At 63.4% G+C, this 20,904-nt stretch overlaps 1 protein-coding gene across 1 annotated transcript; it reads left to right on the top strand.

Annotated features, from left to right (window-relative positions):
* On the top strand, positions 1-19,515 carry JUP (junction plakoglobin). The gene is made up of 15 exons (XM_054801789.1): positions 1-96; positions 10,308-10,540; positions 11,538-11,791; positions 12,294-12,532; positions 12,986-13,187; positions 13,833-13,977; positions 14,366-14,469; positions 15,798-16,136; positions 16,548-16,703; positions 16,867-16,986; positions 17,160-17,310; positions 17,448-17,569; positions 17,853-17,892; positions 18,248-18,416; positions 18,650-19,515. The coding sequence occupies exons 2-14, from the start codon at positions 10,315-10,317 to the stop codon at positions 18,391-18,393; spliced, it is 2,244 nt and encodes a 747-aa protein (XP_054657764.1). The 5' UTR covers positions 1-96; positions 10,308-10,314; the 3' UTR covers positions 18,394-18,416; positions 18,650-19,515.
* The last annotated feature ends 1,389 nt before the right edge of the window (positions 19,516-20,904 follow it).

Below are 20,904 nucleotides of genomic sequence, written 5' to 3'. Positions count from 1 at the left end.
GGCGGGGGCGGGGCGGGGCGCGGGGCGCTGCTCGCCTTTTGTTCGGGCAGGAGCGGGGCGGCTGCCAGTGTCCGCGCAGGGGGAGCCGCCGCGCAGGTGAGCGGGGACGGGACCGGACCGGGCCGGGCCGCGCCGCCGCTGCAGCGCCCGGGGGGCTGGGCCCGGAGCCTGGCAGGGCCGGGGCGTGGGGGGGCCGGGGCAGCCGGGCGTCCCGGGCTGGGGAGCGGCCGCGCTCGGGGCCGGGAGGAACCGGGGCTGGGCAGTGCCAGACGTTCCTGGTCGGTCCCGCCGCCGCCCCCCGGGGCAGGGCTCCCGTAGAGCGGGCGCGGAGCCGTGTGCTGCCCGCGAGCGCGGCTTGGTCCTGCGTGGGGCCGGCGGCCGAGCCCAGCCTGCGCGGATCCGGTCGGGCGGGTCCCCGGGGCGAGCCCCCGCGGGCGGGCTGGGCTGGGCTGTCCCGGCCCCCGCTCCCCGCCCGGTGCTGCGGGACCGAGTTTGCAAGTCGCGCTCCCGGCCAGCGACCCCTCCCCCTCCCTCCCGCGCCCCGGTGCGAGGCGGCGGCTTCGTCCCCGGCACCGCCCGGGTGCGCTGGGAGCCGCGGCCGCACGGACCGGGGCGGTGGCGGTGCTGCGGGCGAGGCCCTGGCACGCTGCTCGCCCAGGTGGCCGCGGGGCTCGGACGTAAACCGTGGCTGCTCGGTGGCCCGGCTGGCGTCACACCTGATGGCCGCACCGGAGCCCCCCGGTGCCGGTGGGCTGCCCCTGGCCCTCAGCCGGGATTGCAAAGCGCTTTCCCAGGCTGCCGGGGCTGGGAGCCCGCAGGGGCTGGGAGAGGATGGGGGTGGCCTGGGGTCACCCCCGCAGCCCCCCCCCCCCCCCCCATGGCATGGAGGGGTGTTGGGCACCGCTCTGCGTGGGGGGGTTCCCAGCTGAGCCCCCCACGAGCGGCTGACGGCGGATATTGGTGCAGGGAAACGTGGGGGGAGCGAAACTCCTCTTTTTGTCTGGTGTTTGGACAGGAGAGAGCACTCTAATTGCGTTAGCTGAGTGATTAGCTTAATTAATCAGGTTTGCAGAGCAGATGAAAGGATAATGCTGAAACGTTGCTGGGAGTTGCCCAGAGGAGGAGAACGACGTAGGTTGTCGTACCGGCAACTTGGAGAGACGTTTGTCCTGCGAGAGGAGCGTGAAAGCCTGCCGGGAGGGCACGGCCGCCTGTCGGGGACGATCCCGGGTGACCCGCACCACTGCCGTGCCCGCACGGGTGTGAGGGCAGCAGCCTGCACCCGCTTTTGTCGGGCAGCAGCGTCCCCGCACCCTGCCAGCTTTCCTGTGATGCTGTTGGGGTGCCTGGGCGAGCCCCGTGTCTGGGGCAACGTTCCCTGTCGGCTTTGCCGTGCCGGAAGGACGGTGGCAGCCGGTGACACCCGGTGACCCAGTTGGATCTGGCCCCCGCGGTCGCTGCACCTCCTGCTCCAGCCCACGTCATGCTGATTTTGGCACCGGTGCCGCTTGCCAGCCCCGACGCCTGGCAGTGTCATGTCCGTCTGCCATCGGGTTGGTGGGGAGCCGGGGGCGAAGCCCCTGCCGGCTGCTGCGGGGCTGGAGCAGTGCTGGGGCTGCCGGAGGCGTTTGCTCGGGGCTGTTGGCTGCATCCAGGGCGGGTGCGGTGCCTGCGGGGTCTGCTCCTGGCCCTGCTGTTGCGGGGGAGTGGGCGCCCAGCCCTGCTGTCTGGTAGCGGGGCTGGGGGGATTTTAAGGTCCCTTTCTGTGTCCTTGTCGGTGTTTTATCAGAGTCGGCTGGAAGGGTGCAGGCTGGCCAGTGAAACAGCCTTTGCCCATCTGAAGCTTGTAATGGTTCATCGCTTTGGAGGATTTCCATAAAGTGTCATGAAAAACCCATTTTACTGCTCATTTGGCTTAAACAAGTTGGCCATCAGGATGGGAATGCACAGAGCTCCTGGCCTCAGTGGCTGAGGGGTGTTTCCCCTCCAGGGCTGGCTCCTGCTTGGGTGCTGGGGGAGACGTGGGTCCCCGATGCTCAGGGGGCTTGGGGGGTGCTGGGGGAAGGTGGGGCGGCTGCGGCAGGGCCCTCGCTTCCAGACAATGGCATTTACGGTCTATTGTCTGGGCGATGTGGCGTGTCCTCGCTGGCTCCAGGAAGTGCGTGCGTCCCCGGCGGGGCAAGCTGGACTGCTGGGGGGGGGTCTGCTGGGGCTGGGCATGCGAGTGATTTGTGCACCGTGCCTGGAGCCTCCACCACCTTGAGCAGTGCAACCAGCTCGTGGCTTGGCTGCAGCCAGGGACCTTGGAGAATTTCCCCTCTGGTCCCAGTGCTGTATTTCAGTGTCATATTCAGTGCTGTCCTAATCCCATTAACTCTCCCCTTTGTTTCCCCCACCTGAAATCCTTAATCAGCTCTAGCAGCCGGGGCAACTGTGGTGCAGCTGCATGGCTCTTTCAGCTGAGACTGTTCCTGTGACGATGGCTTCCCTTCAAGGTTGTGGTTTGGTGTGGGAGCACTTGATGGGATTTGGCTTTTTATCGCACTTCCAGATCTCGGGGGTTTAAGACGGTGTTTCTGTCGGGCGCGCTGCCGCTCGCAGATGGCAGAGCCTTCGGGAGCGGAGCTGCCCTTGGCCCCCGCTTTGCAAGCTGGGGAAGTGGAGGCTCTTTGCGGAGAACTTGCAAGACTTTAATTGCAGCATCTGTACCGAGGCTTGCGCTAGTCTTGAAGATTTAAATTAGACTGGCTTCTAATTAACAGAAGTTAAAAAGAAATTTAATTTCTATTAAAACAGTGCAAGTCTACCTTGGACTTCAGCTTTTACCTTGATTTCAGCTGGTGCTTTCCCACCTAGACAGGTGTGTGTGGGGCGCCCAGTGTCACCCAGAGCTGGGGCTTGGGTGGTGGATCTCGGTCCCGTGAGACCGAGGGATGTCCCAGGTTGGTCTCTGCGGAGGGAAGCAGCTGGGGCGGCAGCTCGGGAGGATGCCAGGGCTGCATCGGTGCCTTGAATCGCTGCAGCGTTCCCTGCTTCAGGAGGAGGTTCTGCTCCCCTTGCCAACAGATGCAGTTTGGCAAAGCAGCAGAGGATGGCAGGGACATGAAGGCACAGGCGCTCCCTGTCCAAAGAAGTCTTAAAACTTGACCTAATCAGCTTAAAAAAACATGTCTGTGCTTAAACTGGGTTGGCTTTGGAGCCACGCAGGTGCCTCAATGGGCAGAGCTCCTCACCCCCTCCGCTTCCCACCTCTGGCGCGGGAATGCTGCATGGCTCGTCGATGGCCGCGGGGGGAGGTGAAGATGTTTCTAATTAGACAGAGGTTTGAAATACCCTTCTAAATATGCCAGCTCTGATGGGTTTTGCTGCAGCTGCTGACAGGCCTGGAGGCATTTCAATGCACCTCGGTCGCTCGGCTCCGAAATCACTTTGCAAACAGGGCAGGAATCTTGCGCTGTGCCTGGGGTTGTCGGGCAGCCTGGCCGTGTCTGTGCTGTTTTGAACCGAGTGAGTCCTTGGGCTCCTTCCGAGCCCCTGACCAGGAGCTGGCGGCTGGGTGGAGGTGGAATGCTCGGTGTTTTCCGAATATCCCGTGCCTGGGTGATCAAACCCGCAGGAGGCGGTGAAGGCGAGTGAGCAGCGGTGCCCTCTCGGGGGGGGGGACGGACCCCGAGGTGTGGGATGTGCCACGGTCCTGCGCGGCTTTTGGGGGTGGATAGCCGGATAAAGTGCGTGTGCTTCGCTGGTGGGGGAGACACCTTTGGCTGCTGTAAGGAGCCCTGCTGTAATTGTTGTGACGCGCGGGCAGAGCCCTGGTGACAAATCATTAACTTGCTCCGACAGGCTGGGTGCTGACGGGTGTTGGTGATAATTTCTTGTGAAGCGTCTGAACTTTACAGATGTAATGCAATTGGATGGAGAAATTAAGCTGGGGCTCAGCAGCTCTGTGTCCCTCCCCGCTGCCTCGGCTCTTCTGGCAGCAGCAGGGCCAGGTGGCAAAATCCCGTGGTTCCGGGCACTGTGACTGGAGCTACGAGCCTCAAAGTCTAAATTTAAAGCCTGCAATTATCATGTTCTTAAAGGACACCTTGTTCTTTGTGCTCTTTAAAACAAAATTATTTTTTTATCCAGATGGAGTTATTGTGATTAATTGCACGATGCCAATTCTTCTTTCCATGGACAAGTGGCAGGTTCCCATCTTTCCCAGCAGTGTTTCTAATGAGATCAGCAAACTTTAATTGAGGAGGGGGGGTGTCCACATGGGTCCTCCTGATCCCGGTATGTCTGTACCAGCAACTGGGGATGCGGGGAGGGGAGGTGCACTGCTGGAGACCCTGCAATGGGTCTTTGGCATGTGAATGTCCCTGGGAAAACCATCCCTGGGAAAACCCTCCCGGGGCTGGGGTCCTGCCGTGGGGCTCACCCCGTGTGGGCAGAGCCAGCCAGGCGTGGCACAAGAGCTGTGAGAGGGGGACCCGATCCCAAATCAAGGCTGCTGGATCCATGGCAGCGCCTGGCAGCGCTGTGCATGTGGGGCAGGGAGGTAACGCTGGGGGAGCCGGGGCCGTGCAGGGCACAGCGTGGGCAGCGGGGCTCCCCGGGAAAGCCTGAGCAGTGGTGCAGCAGACGGTGCTTTGGCACAGCTCTTGCACGAGTCCTGGGTGTCCGGTGGTGCCCCGTGTGAGGGCTGGGTCGCCCCGCAGTGTGCTGCGGGAGAGGGGGTGTCCTGGGTGTTGTGCGTGGTCTCGCAATGGGAGAGCGCTTGATGGATAATACCTTGTCATTTTGTGATGTGAAGCGCCAAAATATTACAGCCTGGACTTGGTGTGTGCTGGAGCTGTCAGTAGCTGTTAATTCGGGTGAAAGCAAGGCGCTTTCGGAGCTTGGGGAACGTGCTCTGCTTTGATGGAGAGCATCAGCCAAGCGGGTCGTGGCGGAGATGCCGCTCTGCTGGGGCCGGCTTGTGGTCTCACCGTGCTCGGGGGGGGATGCGGCCCCCCTGGTGCTGCCTGAATAGCAGGAGCAGGGGCTGTACGCGGGGATTTCGGCAGCTCAAACTTAACCTCGTCAGGAGCAGCTGGAAAATAAACAGGATTTTAGAGCCTTCTCCAGTGAGGGAGCTCTCTGAAGAGCAGCTCTTGCACCCCTCGCTGCCCTCCCCGAGTGACCCAAAGTTGTCGGTCGCCCCACCAGCTCCAGGAGCTGCTTCTGACTTGTGAGTGTCGGCGAACAAAGGCCATCGGCTCCTTTGTGTGCAGGGCTGGGGCCAGGGCGGCCTTGCACCGTTACAGCCTGCTTTCTAACAAGAGGCCGATCCCCCGTCGCCTGTCGTCTCCTCATTAAACTTCAAGCTGCTCTCCTTCTCCTTTGAATTCTTTCACTTATCTTCACTGTAAAGCCCCATTGAAAGGGCTCGTGGTAGCTGGGATCTGACTCCAACGCTTCTCATTGATACTGGTGAGGTCTTGAAAAGCTCCTTTCTCTGCCTCCTCCTGCTGCGTGTTCCTGCGAGGAATCCTCTTCAAAACCATTGAAGCTTTTGTACAGTGCCGGTCCTGTTGCAGCGTCTGCGGGAGCTTCGTTAGCTGCTGCCCCAGCTTCGTTAGCCGCCGGTGCAATGGTGTTGGTCTGGGCCCCCCCTGGGCAGGGGAGTGCGGGTGGTGGGGGACCTCAGGGTGCAGCTCTTCTGGGTGCACCGAGCCTTGGGTGCCCTTGCCCCTGGGAGGGCTCTGGAGCTGCGGCTGTCGAGGCTGCTCTCCCCCTGCCTCGCTGTCTGAGCGGGCGGTCACTAATCCCCCGGCTGCCCCAGGAGGGTGGGGAGGACCGGAGATGGCTTGCATGTAGCGTAAGTGCTTCTAAAATAGAGTCTTTTCTCGCATTGCATTTGTTGAATTGCCTTAACTGTCTCTTTCCTTTTCTTAAAAGCCTAAGTGACTGTAATTGCAGTTGCTCGCACGCTTCCCGCAGCCGAGCTCAGCCCCTCGCACGATGCGGCTCCTGAGCGGGGGCACCTCCAGCCCTGCCGCGCTCTGTTCCCGGCAGGGCTGGGAAGGATGCGTGCAAGGACGGGGCTCAGCGGAGGGCTACGGCATCCCCTCTGCCAGCATCCCACGCTGCTCAGGCTGCTTTGTGCATCCGCCAACCCTCAGGTCCTGGTGCCTGCTCCTGTGCGGCCCCTGGCTGGCACTTGGGATGTGGGGGTGCTCCATGCCCCCCACCTGCTCACCTAGGGGTAAACCCCTATTGGGGGGGTCACAGCTACTCACCCCAGGGATTGCTGTCCTGTGAGAAGTCCCTGAGCAATAACTATTTTTGCGTGAAGCAGCGTTCCTGGCTTCCCTGCTGCTGTTGTGGGCAGCTCAGCCGTACGTCAGCAGGAGCACTGGGCTCTGCCGGCTGTGTCCTGCCTGCGCGAGGCCGAAGGCTTCTCCTGGCAGCCGGAGGGAAGGGCTGGTCAGGCCCGGGGTTGTGTGTTTGCTGGAGACTTCCTCCGCAGACGGTGTCTCGGGGGGGGGGGTGTGATGCTGCCTGGACACTGATCAAATGGCTCCGGGGGCGGATGAGCTGCTGGCCGGTGCCGTACAGCTGCGGGAGCTTCCTCTGCCTTCCCCGGCGCTCCTGGCTGCGGGAAGTGGTGGGAGAGGGATTAACCTTGTCCTGGCTCTCCCCTGCACAGGGGTGGCTGAAGCCCCCCCCTGCCCATGGCTTGGCCCGTTCCCCATTGTGGTGGTCAGGGCAGGCTGGAGGTCCTTCCCCAAAGCTGCTGTCCCCTCCGTGGGGTCCCCCACATCTGTCTCTGTTTCCTGGGGGGTTTCCTCACTGTTCCCTGGAGTGAGTCCTGTTTCCCTGGGGTCCCAGCTCTGTGCAGGTGCGGGGGGCTCAGCCAGGGCTTGGTGGTACCGCCCTGCCCTTGCTGTGCTCTGCTTCCCACTCTGGTTAGTAACAGCCTGGTGGGAGGGAGATAGGGGCTGGGCTCAGCAGCAATTGTCCTACGGACAGGCCTGGTTGTGGAGGGGGCTGGAGCCCACCCAAGCATCCCCTGTGCTTGTGTGCCCCAAATGTCTCCTGCGTGAACTGCTGCCCTGCCCTTTGCTGCTGGCAGGGGTCCTTTACCACCAAAAGCATCGCTGGTGATCGGCTCCTGCTGAAGGTGAACCCAGGCGTAACCAGCATCCCCTGCCCAGGGGACCACCCGTCCCGCTCTGATCCAGAGGAGGGAGGACATCTGAGGACAGAGCCCAGCCGTGGAGGATGGAGAGAAGCTCATGTCAGGCATCTGGCCCTCGCTGAATGATGAGCAGAGGACACTTGACACAGGGTTCAGGAAATGTCACTGCTCGCCGCTGGAGTGGCTGACGTTTGCTCCACTGGCCCCGTCACCTCGGGTGCCACTGGCTGCCTGCGGTGCTGAGCAAACCCCCAGGCTGCTGGTGGGGTGATGCTCCACGGGAAGGATGGGTGCTGTGTTTAACGAGGTGCCCGTGGTCCCTTCTGGGGAGGGAAAGTCCCCCGAACTGTGTAACGCCCGTCCCTGGTGGCTCCTGCCCCCCCTGCAGCAGGGTGCTGTGCTCAGACAGGTCTAACATGGTGCTCATTAGCTTGGACCCACTCTCCTGCTTGGAGCTTGTCTGGGGCTCATCACCTGAGCCTGTGTCTGGGCTCTGAGGAGCTTTGCTGCCTTTTGATGTCTCTGGGGTGCTGGTGGTGCAGACAGAGGGGGTGGGGGTGGTGGGGGGGGTGGTGGCTCATGCATAATGCAGGGCTCTGAGAAGCCAGTGTCTGAGCTGAACTCACGGAGGTTTGAAAAATTAAGTGCCTGTCAAAGGCCTGTAAATTGTAGAGCAGCCGTTCCCGGTTGACCAACAGTGCAGGCAGCACCAGCCCTTCCTACCAGCTCGCTGCCGCCTGAGGGTCCCTGTCCTGGCGGGGGTGGATGCTTGGGGGCCTTACACCCCCTCTGTGGTGCCGGGAACTCTTCTGCCCTTGGTTTTGCTCTCCCCTTGCCCACCCTGTCCAGGGCAGCTTTCCGCTGTTGGTCTGGGGGTGCTGGGGTCCCTCTGGCCGCAGCCCTGCTGCCGAGGCTTTGCACACCAGCTCCAGGCTGGGATGTCCGATGATTTGCACCAGCTCCTGCACCGTGGTGACTTGCCCCCGCTGGTGCTGGCGGAGTGCTCTCCTGCCTGCCGTGCTTCCTGGGGCGTGATTTGGCATTGCTTTTTCTCGAGCTTCCTGACATGATTTGAAGCCTCTGCCGCTGTGGCCAGGGTGACCCAGCTGGGAGGACTTGTTCTCCCAAACACCAATTCAACAGCTCACGAATACACGCACGGGGTGTGCGGCGCTGGCACTCCTGGCTTGGCACAGGGGCTCTCCTGGCCAAACCCTGCTCTGACATGGGGTGGGTGGCTGAGCCGAGCTTGCCCATCACCCCCGGTGCCGTGTGTCACGCACCAAACGGAAACCCCGGCTCCCGCCCGCGCCCTGCTGTGGGAACGATTTGCCCCCGCTGGCCTCCATTAGTGGGTCCCTCTTGCTGCCTTATAAACATGCATTATGCACAAGCCATTAAAGCCGGAGCAGTACTTAGTCTGCGGATTGCTGCTTGACAGCTCAAAAAATATTGAATTGACAGGAGCAGCGCCCTGCAGTGGCTCTGGGAAGGTGGCTGGGGGTGGGGGACAGACATGGTGGGATGCAGGATGCATCCAGCTGGTGGGGGGGGGAGGACAGGAGTCTGGTGGGGCTCCTGCTTCCCCACCCAGCTGCTGCTCCCTGGGAAGGAGCGTGTGTGTGCCCGAGCTGGGATTTTTCCCTGTGAGCGTCAGCCTGTGCCACTCGCAAGGGCTCGGCCGCTCCTTGGGAGCAGCCGGCAGCGCTGGGGCGAGCCGTGCCAAGCCCATGTGCGCGATGCCTTGCCGCCCCGCGCAAGCCGCGTCCTCGGCCACCACCCAACGCCCTGACTCAGCTGCCGGCGTGGCGGGGGGCCTGGGTTGGCGGGGGGCTTGTCCTCTATCCCCCTTGCTCCCCCAAGGAGGGTGCTGGGAGCTGAGGCTGCTGCACCAGCCCGGCTGGTCCCGGTGAGCCCCGAGCTGTGCCGGCGGCTGGAGCGGAGCCAGGGGTGCGTGGCCGCCCTGGTCCAGCTTGCTGCATGAATCAGTGCCGGTGGAGGTGGTAATTATGCCTCTGTTTGGAAGCGCGGTTGCTGCTGCGCCCAGCTCCGCCGAGCGCCAGCTGCTCCCTTCGCCTCTTATCACCTCTGAAACTCTGACTCATCCCCACCCCTGCGCGGCCTCCTGCGCGGCCGGAGGAAGGGGAAGAAATCCCGGCAGGCGTCTGGGTGGTGGTGGGTCAGCAGCGGTGGGGCTGGCCGGCCGCTGTCTCATCCATCCATCCATCCCTGCCTGCCTCCGTCCCTCCATCCCTCCCCTCCTGGCTGTGCCGGGGGCTGGATGCGGGGCCGGTGACTCACAGCCCTGCAGCGTCCGCCTGCCCCGATGAGCTCAGGGGTTAATCCATGAGCCGTCCTCCCTCCCCCTGCATCCCCAAATTAAAGACAAGGGAAACCCAGCCCTGCTTGCAAGCAACCTTGACTGGTTTGTCCTGAGTTTTGGGATGTCTGCCCCGTCCCAGCTCCTCGCAGCCATGGCGTGGTGCTCGGCACAGCATGGGGAGCACCCAGCCCCAGACCGTGCCGTGAGCGCTTGTGGTGCTGAGCGCCCACGGGAGAGACGAGCCGGTGGCTTCACCTGGTTATTTTTAGGTGCTTTAGGAGTGTCCCAGAAGGGCTTCTAAAAAGGTTTGTTTTATTCTTGGAGCTCCAGCCTTGTGGCTGTCCCCAGCTCTGTGCCAGGCACTGTCTCTGGAGACTGCTCTTTAAAAAGCCTGTGGGCAGCCGGGGGAGCCGGGAGCTGGAGGGGGGGGCTGGCTGGGGTGGGGGGTGTCTCTCCAGGCTGGGCAGAGCCTGCTCACACCTTCGCTGCCGAGGCGGTGAGACACGGCATTGCGCGGCGGGCGCTGGCTGACGGCTCAGCCAGCCGTGCGCGGTCTGCGCCGGTTGCAGCCGCGGTTCGTGTCTGAACACGAGCAGCAAAGTGCTGAGCTGTGGGTTCGTCATCCCGGTGCCGCCTTTCATCTTGCGTGGGGGAGGAGGTCAGATAGAGATCTGCTCGTGGGCTGCGCAGGGGCCGGCTGCCGGGGTCTGCCGTGCCGGGGTCTGCCACGCAGGTTGGCGTGGGAGAGGAGCGAGAGGGTGCTGCGACAACCTGGGCTCTGCCAGAGGTGTAACTTCTCCCCTCCCTGCCCCGCAGAGCAGCCATGGAGGTGATGAACATGATGGAGCAGCCGATCAAGGTGACGGAGTGGCAGCAAACCTACACCTACGACTCGGGCATCCACTCCGGCGTCAACACCCAGGTGCCCTCCGTCAGCAGCAAGTGCCTCGGGGACGATGACGAGGTCTATGGGAAGCAGTACACCATCAAGAAGACGACCACCACGAGCTACTGCCAGGGAGGGAGCCAGGGCCAGAGCCAAGCACAAGGTAGGGGCTGTGGGGCCGGGCGCGTCTGCGAGCTCGGCTCCTGCCTTCCTCCACCTCCCCCATGAGCCGCACTCCTTCTGGGCACTCCTCCACGCCAACTTCCACACCCCAGGAGTTGTTGCTGCCTAAAATACGCTCCCTCCTGTCCTCCTTCCCTGTGCCGAGAGGCTCTTGCGTAGGGGCGGCTCGCAGCCAGCCCGCACCGGTGCTGAGCTGTGCACGTACATCCGAGCGCGCCGGTGGGTTGGCTGGAGATAGGAACAGCTGATCCCAGCCCACACGTCGGCCGTCTGCTCTCCTGCCTGCCTGCCTGCTCGGGAAACTTGTCTCAGCGTGGCTGGCAGAGCTGCCGGCGTGTGCCGTAAAGCCCCGCCGGCCGACCCGTCTTCTCCCGCTGCTGCGAGGGCGAAGCAGACAGAAACGCAGCCCCCAAAGCTAAAGGAGATGCTTCCCGCAGCTTTATCCTTTAGGAGGAGGGCTGGTTGGCTCCGCTCGCCTCTGCGGTTCCCTCGTCAGCGATGAGCCCTGCCAGCTTTAATCGCCAGCTCCCCCGGGGAGGCAGAGCCCCGTGGAGAGCGCCGAGCCCCGCGCGGTCCCTGTGCCGCAGAGGTGGGGGCTGCGCGTGGCCGCTGCAGCTTCTCTGCCCCTCGGGTCGCGCTTGTCCCGGCATCCCCGATGGGGAAGGCCTCCGTGTCCTTCTCCTAATCCCCAGTGTCAGCTGGTCCCAAGTTGCAAATATCCTTAATTTTTTAATTAACAGGCCTTGTATGACAACTGCCTAATCATGCTGCTTAATTGAGTGTTGCCTTATCTCTGTGCTGCCATATCTGTTTACACTTTGAAGCACCGGCTCCTTGCAGAGCGTGCTGGGACTGCTGACGTTGCCGGTGTTGTTGCGCTGAGCTCTTGCTCAGCTAATTGAAATTGGAAAGCAGGGCTAGGAGCGCTCCTTGGAGAGAACCCGAGTCTAACGCTGCCTCCCCATCCACCCCTGCAGCGGATATGGAGGCTCAGCTGGCCATGACCCGGGCCCAGCGCGTCCGGGCCGCCATGTACCCCGAGACGGTGGAGGACCGCTCCCTGCTCATCACCACCCAGCTGGAGGGGCAGCAGACCAACGTGCAGCGCCTGGCAGAGCCCTCGCAGATGCTGAAATCGGCCATCGTGCACCTCATCAACTACCAGGACGATGCCGAGCTGGCCACCCGCGCCATCCCGGAGCTCACCAAGCTGCTCAACGATGAGGACCCGGTAAGGAAGCGTGGTTTGGCTGTGCATGTCTCTGGGCTTTCAGCTGCCGGGCTCCCAGGGTGCGTTTCCCCAGCCGCGGCCGGGTTCCCATCCTTGTGGGGCTCCGTGGCTGCTGTCCGACTCCTTCCTCTTGACAAAGCTCTGTGGTTGCCTCCATGCTGCAACGGGACTGAGCCCACCTCTGCCCACCCGCATCTCCTCACAGCCTGTCCTTGCTGCTCGGACACGGCTCTCCTGCCCTGGCTCGCGCACACGCTGAGCGCTTCTTGCCAGCTCTCGGTGCTCCGTGGACCCGACCGTGTGCCGCCCGCTGCTGCGAACCGCAGCGTAGCTCCTGGAGCATCGTGGACGAGGATTCTTAAAAATAGCAATCCTCGCCTGCGCTGTCGATGCGCGGCAGCCCCGGGCCAGCTCTCACCCAGCAGTGGGATCCCTCCTGTCCCTGCTGTGATGGGTAGCACTGGGACCCCCTCCCACCGGCCGGCTTCTCTCCCCCACCCAGGTGGTTGTCAGCAAAGCGGCCATGATTGTCAACCAGCTCTCCAAGAAGGAGGCGTCGCGTCGCGCCCTGATGCAGTCGCCCCAGATCGTGGCGGCCGTGGTCCGCACCATGCAGAGCACCAGTGACTTGGACACGGCCCGCTGCACCACCAGCATCCTGCACAACCTCTCGCACCACCGCGAGGGCCTGCTCTCCATCTTCAAGTCCGGCGGCATCCCGGCCCTCGTCAGGATGCTGAGGTACGAGGGTGCTGGCGGGGGATCCCGAGAGAATGGCGGAGCCGAGCGGTCCCTCCCAGGCTGGCAGCCAGGCGAGTGCCTGGGCTGGGGACAGAGGACGGGAGGGCTCGCGGTGCCCCTAGATGCGGGTCCTCCTCCTGCTCACACCAAAACAAGGGAGTGGGGGACCTTGAGCCTTTTAGCCTGCAAAATCCCCAGGGGTTTGCTGCGTTTGGAGCCTGTGGGGGGGCAGGAGGTGGGGAGCGGTCCCCCATGCTGCCTTGTCCGCGAAGATGGGGCTCTTGTCCCTGCTCTGCCCCAGGGCCACGCAGCTCGGCGGCCTCAGAGCGGGTCCTGCTGAAGGGCGCTGGGTGGGAGTCAGGACTCGGGGCAGCCCTGGGGGCTCCGCTGGCAGCCTGGTGAGCCCGGAGGCAGCTGCCTGCACTAACGTGGCCCTGTGCTGCCTGCCTGCAGCTCGCCGGTCGAGTCGGTCCTCTTCTACGCCATCACCACCCTGCACAACCTGCTGCTCTACCAGGAAGGGGCCAAGATGGCTGTGCGCCTGGCCGACGGCCTGCAGAAGATGGTTCCCCTGCTGAACAAGAACAACCCCAAGTTCCTGGCTATCACCACCGACTGCCTTCAGCTCCTCGCCTACGGGAACCAGGAGAGCAAGGTGTGTCCCCGGGCAGCCCGGCCTGCCGCGCGGGGCCCTGCCGGAGGGAGGGCAGGAGCCGGGGGCGGTCGCCCAACCTTGCTCCTGGCAGACAGAACCCCGGGGGGCAGGGGTGGGAGCTCCTTGCGTCTCGGCCCGTGTGCCCCCCGGCCACAGCCGGCTGCGGAGCGGTTGTGCTGTCTGCCATGCTGCCGCGTCTCGCCTCTTGCAGGTGAAGTGTCCCCGAAAATGTAGACTGTCCCAGTCTGGCTGGTAGATCACTTCGGCTGGGTTTCTCCCCTGGCTGCTCTGGGCAATGCCTCTGTCTTTGTTCTTTGGCCGCTCCTCTCCTCCTACGCACGAGTTGTCCTGGCCTCGTGTGGAGGTCCCGTCCCTGGACCTGCTGTGACACCGGCTGGGCGGGGGGCTGCTGCCTGTCCCGCCTGTGGCGCGGGGCGAGGGACCCCGGGGCGCGGGGCTGGGGTGGCCGGGGGGGGGCAGTGGCAGTGCACGGCCCCGGCGGGGGTGGCCCGAAGCACTCCTGCCTGCAGAATGGCCGGACCTCCCACCTGCCTGGTGTCCTGGCACGAGCTGGGGAAAGCAGAGCGGTGGTCCCAGCGACCCAGAGCTGCCGCACGCCCCGACCCTGGCCCTTCTGTCTTGCAGCTGATTATTTTGGCCAACGGAGGACCCCAAGCCCTGGTGCAGATCATGCGCAGCTACAACTACGAGAAGCTGCTCTGGACCACGAGCCGGGTGCTCAAGGTGCTTTCGGTGTGTCCCAGCAACAAGCCCGCTATCGTTGAGGCTGGTAAGAGGGACTGGGGGGCTGCGGCAGAGCTGGTGTCAAACAGGAGGACGGTGGTGTCAGGATGATGCAGCTGAGGGTGCCACCTCACAGCTGATGTGCGAGACGTGCTGATGCCTTACACGGCCAGGCGAAACCACCTGCGTGTGGCCTGGTTTCTTGCTCTGAAAGGCCGCTGAGGTGCTTTCCTGGCACCGTGCGTGGGCAGGATCTGGCCTGGCTGCCTTCCCGCTCCACATTTAGCCTCCGCTAAGTGATGAGGCTGGATCGTGCGTTGGAGACATCGGTCGGGTGGTGCCCAAGCCCACGCTCACCACGCAGACCCACTGTCTCCCCCTCCTCTGCTCTGCTGGCGCATTTACTGATGGGCTGGTGTCTCCTTCCCTGGCAGGCGGCATGCAGGCGTTGGGCAAGCACCTGACCAGCTCCAGCCCCAGGCTGGTCCAGAACTGTCTCTGGACCCTGCGAAACCTCTCCGACGTGGCTACCAAACAGGTGAGTCTGCGGGACCCTGAGGTGCTTCAATGCAGCATTTCGGAGGCTTCTCCGTACCAGCCGCCGGGCGCTCCAGGCTGCTCCTCACCCTCTGCTTGTGCCAGACCGAATCCAAAATATTGTCCTCGTGCCATTTCCAATCCCCGCGAGCCACCGGCTCTGGCAGCGCGTGTGCTTGGCAGAGCGAGGGCATGTCCAGCCGTGCTCAAGGTCCCGCTGCAGCAGGGGTTTGCCTGGCGTCATGGAAGGCTGCTCGTGGCCCTTCCCGTGCCAGCCAGGTGCCGGGGCCAAGGCCACCGACAGTTGCTCGTGTGCTGGGCAGGGCATCGCCAGGACTTGCCGCTTGCTCTGACTCGGGGAGCCCCGGCAGCCTGCCCTGGTCCCTGCCGCCTGCTCTGCTCCTTCCCCGGAGAGGGAGCTGCCGTCGGAGCTGCCGTTGCGGCACCGAGGCGGTTGTGCCCGTGGAGCTGAGTGGCCACTGGTGCGAAGGTGACCCCGAGCTCTGCTCTGGGGTTGCTCTCCCCAGCCCTTTGCTGCCTCCTGATGTGTTCCCCATCTGCTGGGGCCGCCTCTGCGTGCAGATTAGCGCCTGATGTAGTGTGGAAACTATTTGGGCTGGCTGTAACCGTGTAACTGTCCCCTCCCCTGGCTCTGCTGAGTGATGGGGGGATGTGGCCATGGCGCCTTTAACTCCTTCCTGCCCCGCTGCTGGCTGCGTGCCGGCACGGCTGGGACCAGGGTCACCCCAGGACCGCTCGGGGAGCGCTGGCGGGTGCGTTGTTTGCACATCGCAGCGGGGAAAAGCTGCTGGAGACATTAAACTCTTAAGTAAAGCTGCACATGTCGGGAGCGCCCGTCGCTCACGCCATGCCGGCATCGCGGAGAAGCAGCTCTGGTTGCAGGGGGATGGGGCGGTGTGGGAGGTGGAAACGCTGCCTCTCCACCATCGCCGCCTGCTCTGGCCCAGGCAGAGTCGGGGGGGGCTGCGTGGGGCCGGGATACGGTGTGCTGGGTGGCTGGGGTCTGCAGCGAGGGGTGTGCGAGCACCAGCGAGGGCGGCCACAGGAGCACCCTGGGTCTCGAGGGAGAAGGTGGCAGCTCTGGGAGGAAGAGCATGGCTGGGGACTGGATGCTCTGTGCGATGGCAGGAGCCGTCCTTGCGGGAGGGGGCTCCTTGCCAAGGCCGGGTGTCTGGCCCATCTGGGGGGCAGCTGTGGCTCCCCTTGCCTGGGCAAGAGACGCAGGGGATGGCGTGGAGCTGCAGCCCAGCCGCTGGCTGAGCCCGGGTCTGGCTGTGCGGGATCTAGCCTGACCTCCCACCCCTGCAGGAGGGCCTGGACGGCGTCCTCAAGATCCTGGTGAACCAGCTGAGCTCCGACGATGTGAACGTGCTGACCTGTGCCACCGGCACCCTCTCCAACCTGACCTGCAACAACAGCAAGAACAAGACCCTGGTGACACAGTCGAACGGGGTGGAGGCCCTGATCCACACCATCCTGCGGGCGGGTGACAAGGAGGACATCACCGAGCCGGCCGTCTGCGCTCTCCGGCACCTCACCAGCCGGCACCCCGAGGCCGAGATGGCACAGAACTCGGTGCGCCTCAACTACGGCATCCCCGCTATCGTCAAGCTCCTCAATCAGCCCAACCAGTGGCCACTGGTCAAGGTAAGAGGCTGGGGGGGGTTGTTGGGGGCCGGAGGAAGGCGACGGCTGGGCTCGAGTGAGCCCCCAGCTGCTGGGACGCACTGCTGGGGGGGTCTGCAGCTGGTGCCGTGCATGGAGCGATGGTGGGCTGCTGCAGCCCTGGTCCCGCTGGGCCACGTCCTTGATGGCAGCTAATGGAGGAAATGGCTCGTGCCGGCTGCTCGGCTGGAATCAATACTCTCCCCGGCCTCCCCCGTGAGGAGGGGGCCGGATCCGGTGTGGGAGGAAGCTGAAGTCAGCCTGCGCTGCAGAGGGGGATGGGGTGGGACAGGCAGGGAAAAGGGGGGCCCAGCCAGCCGGTCCCGTGGGGACCACACGCTGCTCCAGTCCATGGTCGAGACAAATCTTCCTTCCCCCCCTTCTCTCCTCTAGGCTACCATAGGCCTGATCCGCAACCTGGCCCTGTGCCCAGCCAACCATGCCCCGCTCCAGGAGGCCGCCGTCATCCCCCGCCTGGTCCAGCTGCTGGTCAAGGCTCACCAGGACGCCCAGCGGCACGTAGCAGCCGGCACGCAGCAGCCCTACACGGTGAGTCCCCGTGGTAAGGTCTGCCGGGGGCGCCCCTCCGCCCCGCTCCTGGCACAGCCTGGCACCCCAAAAGCTGCCCTGTCCCTGGGGACTATCCTGTGCCCACGCTCGGGGTGGCCGTGCCCTGGCGTGGTGCCCTGGCTGAGCGCTTGTCCCCTGGCAGGACGGAGTGAAGATGGAGGAGATCGTGGAGGGGTGCACAGGGGCACTGCACATCCTGGCCCGGGACCCCATGAACCGCATGGAGATCTTCCGCCTCAACACCATCCCTCTCTTCGTGCAGGTCAGGGGCTGGGGGGACATGGGGGCTGCGCTCTGCCACCTCCCGCCCGGCCAGCACGGCCCCGTGGTGCCAAGGCCAGGGAGCCGCGTTGCTCAACTGGCAGCACCCGCACGTGTCGGCCCACGTCAGGAGCACGCCAGCTGCTTCACGTTGCTGCTAATCTCTCCTGACAGCTCCTCTACTCACCGGTGGAGAACATCCAGCGTGTCGCGGCTGGTGTGCTGTGTGAGCTGGCCCAGGACAAGGAGGCGGCAGATGCCATCGATGCCGAGGGGGCCTCGGCTCCGCTGATGGAGCTGCTGCACTCCAGGAACGAGGGGACGGGTGAGTGACGCTGTGCCGGGCCCCATGCCGGGGGCTCTCTGCCACCTGGCATCGCCCCAGCTGCAGCCGGTCTGGGGCTTCTGGTGCTTTGGTACCGCGCGGCACGGGGAGCTGAGGCTGCCGCCCTTCCCCTGCAGCCACCTACGCGGCCGCCGTGCTCTTCCGAATCTCGGAGGACAAGAACCCCGACTACAGGAAGCGTGTCTCCGTGGAGCTCACCAACTCCCTCTTCAAGCACGACCCAGCAGCCTGGGAGGCGGTGAGCATCCTGCTGGGCGCGGAGACGAGCCCTTTTCCCTGGGGAACCAGGCCCTCTTGGGACGGCCCCGTCTTGCCTCCAAAAGCTGCCGCCGCTGCCTCCAGCCAGAGCTCGGACAATATGGGGGGAGCCGGGGGGGTGGACGGGCTGTGGCCTCGGCCCTCCAGCAGCCCTGGGTCGCAGCACCCACTACCTGGGACGGGGCTGGGCACCACGTAGCCTCCGAGCATCGTGCACACGTGAGCACGAATTCCCTCTTCAATTGTGTCACCTTCTTTGGCAGGCTCAGAGCATGATCCCCATCAACGAGCCCTACTCAGACGGTGAGTACGACATCAGCTCTTCCTGCTGCGTCCCCTCGTGGGCTGTGCTCTGGTGGGGCAGTTGCTCCATCTCACCAAACCAAGCTGGTTTTAAAACCTTTCTTGGGTGGCTGCCAGCGAAGCATCAGCCCAGCCTGCCCGGGGATGCTCAGCGGGATGCTCAGCTCCCCGGAGGGAGCACGTGCAGCCGCTCCCCTGTGTGCCTGGGCTGCCCCGGAGGCTCGGGGTAGGTGGGTGGTGGGTGGCCCTCGTGTCCTTTGCAGCACCACGTGCCGCACGCTCAGGTGGGGGCGGCTGAGGTTTGGAGAAGTCTCTCGCTGGCGGGCGCTGAGGTTGCCGCGTCCCTTTCCCGCAGAGCTGGACCCTGGCTACCGCCCCATGTACTCGGGTGACATCCCCCTGGACCCCATCGACATGCACATGGACATGGACGGGGACTACCCCATGGACGCCTACAGTGACGGCGTCCGAGCGCCCTTCGCTGACCACATGCTCGCCTAACCTGCCCGCAGCCCCCGCACCAGGTAGTTGCTGGCGTGTACCCGGGGTGCGGGCGCTTACCGAGGGCACGCTCAGTCCTGGGGCGGGTGGCTGGGAGAGGCAGGGCTGGCTGCTGGCACCCGGAGTGTCGTGGGGTCCCCGGCGCTGCCACGGGTTGGCATCCCCACCGCCCCGTGGACTCGGGGGTCCCTGGGCTCTGGTCCGCTCCAGTTCCCCCCTTGGTCGAGTAACGGGAGCTCTCTCCTGCCGCGCGCAGGTGTTTCCTCCGTACAGAAGAGGGTGGCCCCAGAGCTGAGCATTCGCAAGAAGGACTTGGGAGACAGAAGTGCCTGAGAAGACAAACTTTTCCATTCCCACGAGAGGTTTTATTTTTCGATTATTTCTTTTTTTTTCTCTTCGCTGTGGGTCAGTGGAGAAGGTCCTTCCTCCTGGGACTGCTTCAAGCACCTACTGCCGCATCCAGCATCCAAGATACTGTTTCTGAAGCTTTAAACACACAAACCCCGCACCATTAGCGACCTTTCATTGGCAAAATAGTCTTTTCTATGAATATATATTTCTTTTATTTTTAATATGGTGCCAACAGCTTTCGCCGTCTTTCAGTTTGTGCTTTCTAACTTCCCCACTGTTTGTTCTGCGTGTTAGTGTTCTAGGAAAGGAATCTAACACGGGAAAACCCTTTTCTTTCTGCAAACTCTAACTTAATCAGGCCAATCCAGAGTTTGCGGAAAGCAAAAGGTGCCGTGTCCCAGGACCTTCGTTTTAGCCATCGGGATGTCTGCAGTTTAATTCTTTCCGATCAGCCGTTGGGGAGCTGACTTTGTGTACCTGTATCCTACCAGTACCCATAGAGGAGTGACTCCAGCATTAGGAACTGTGTCCTTCTACCGATCTCTGTTGCACATTTTAACCCGTTTCCCTTCTTTTTGGTGAGTGGTGTGTTTCCGTCCCCTCCTCCCTTATCTAACGCATTTTTTAAAGAGGCTCTAGATCTGATGGTGGTTTAACGCTTCCACCGGAAAGGGATGGACAGTTACTGGAGTGTGGTTCAGGAATGGAAGATTTTATTATTTCTGTAAGTTGTTTTTGTATAGACCAAAGCAAAGAATAAAATAACCCCCCCAGCCCCGTGTTGCCCTGAGCGTGTTCTTCTGTCGGCTGGGGAAGGTCAGTGAGTCCCCTTGGGGCAGCTGGGGTGAAGGTGGCCATCGCCCTCCTTGGGCCAGGCGTCGGTGGTTCCCTCCCGTGGGGCAGGATGACCTTGGATGAGCTCGTTCCCATGCTCCGCACCCACTGTGCCTGCCCCGGGGCTCAGGTGGCAGCCGGGGGGGACAAGCAGGCTCGGGGACGATGCTCAGCAAGGCACAGGCCACCCGCTCGCAGCCCCGTGGCACCGGCAGCAGCTCCCGTCACCACGCTGGGTTGTTAGCATGCCGGCTCCGTCCGGGCGTCTGTCTGCTCTGTCAGGAGGTAAAAATTCCCAGTAATTAAGATGTTTGTTCGTTAGCATCACCGGCGTCTCCTCTCTGCTGCTGTGCAGAGCTCACTTTAATGAGCTCTGGGGGATAAACGTGCCGGTCGGGAGCGAGCCCCGCTGATTGATGGAGTGAAGCCTGGATGGAGCCGCGAGAGGCCAGGTTAAAAGTGATTTACTCAGTCAAACCTGGTTGCCTCCTTCCGCAACCCGGCTCCATAGAGGGAACAGATGGCAGGAGGAAATATTCTCAGCTGAAATGCTAACTCTGACAGCTGCGCCCGGGGAGGGCGATGGGGAAGCGGCGCCAGGCAGGGATCGTGCTGGGAGGTGAAAACTCTCTGTTCACAAAGTTACCCACCGACTTCAGGGCTGCCCATCTGCTCAGCGGCCTCCTTGGCATGGGGACGGGGCCAGGGACAGACGCTGCCAGCCGCCCCAAGCTTTCATGTGGCACCTTTTTGGGGAAGAAGGTGCAGGCTGAGCCCAGAGGCAGGAGATTGCCCGCAGCAGCTCCGTGTGAGGCTGTGGCCAGCGGCAGAGCTGTGGGTTTTGTCTGCTGGGGTGTATGTGCCAGGGGATGGAAGGGTGAAACGTGGCTGGCCCCGGGATGCCCACATCCCTCTCCCAGGTAGGTTTGTACCTCTGCCCTGTGCCTCCATCCCGCAGGGGACAGCCAGGAGTGTGGACGCTCCTTGGGCAGAGGTGGGGAACCCGGAGAGGGGAGTTGGATCGTGCAGGGATGCCTGCAGTGCATCGGTGGCTCAGGGTGCTGCGATTGGTGCATCGGTTCGGTGAGACACCCACCACCACCGTGACACCGGGAGACAGCTGGAGAGCCGGGACATCATCCCCGACCCCCCGGCTCTGAGCTCTGCCTGCTGTAGCACAGCTCGTTCTGTGCAGCCACTGGCAGGACACTAATCAGCCCGACACGGCTGCCACCAGCGTGGGGAGACGGAGAGACATGATCAAAGGGAGTTGGGAACAAAGTCGCAGCCGTTCCCGCTTGCTGTTAGCATCAACCCCTCTGTCCT

This window comes from Grus americana, chromosome 22 (genome assembly GCF_028858705.1).
Source record: "Grus americana isolate bGruAme1 chromosome 22, bGruAme1.mat, whole genome shotgun sequence".
Lineage (NCBI taxonomy): Eukaryota > Metazoa > Chordata > Aves > Gruiformes > Gruidae > Grus > Grus americana.
This window is presented reverse-complemented; position numbering and strand designations above follow the sequence as displayed.

Coding starts and splice junctions, on each gene's coding strand:
- JUP (XM_054801789.1), top strand. CDS start 10,315: ATGGAGGTGATGAACATGATGGAGCAGCCGATCAAGGTGACGGAGTGG. Junction 16,987..17,159: donor CCATCCCTCTCTTCGTGCAG/GTCAGGGGCTGG, acceptor CTCTCCTGACAG/CTCCTCTACTCACCGGTGGA. Junction 17,311..17,447: donor CTCCAGGAACGAGGGGACGG/GTGAGTGACGCT, acceptor CTTCCCCTGCAG/CCACCTACGCGGCCGCCGTG.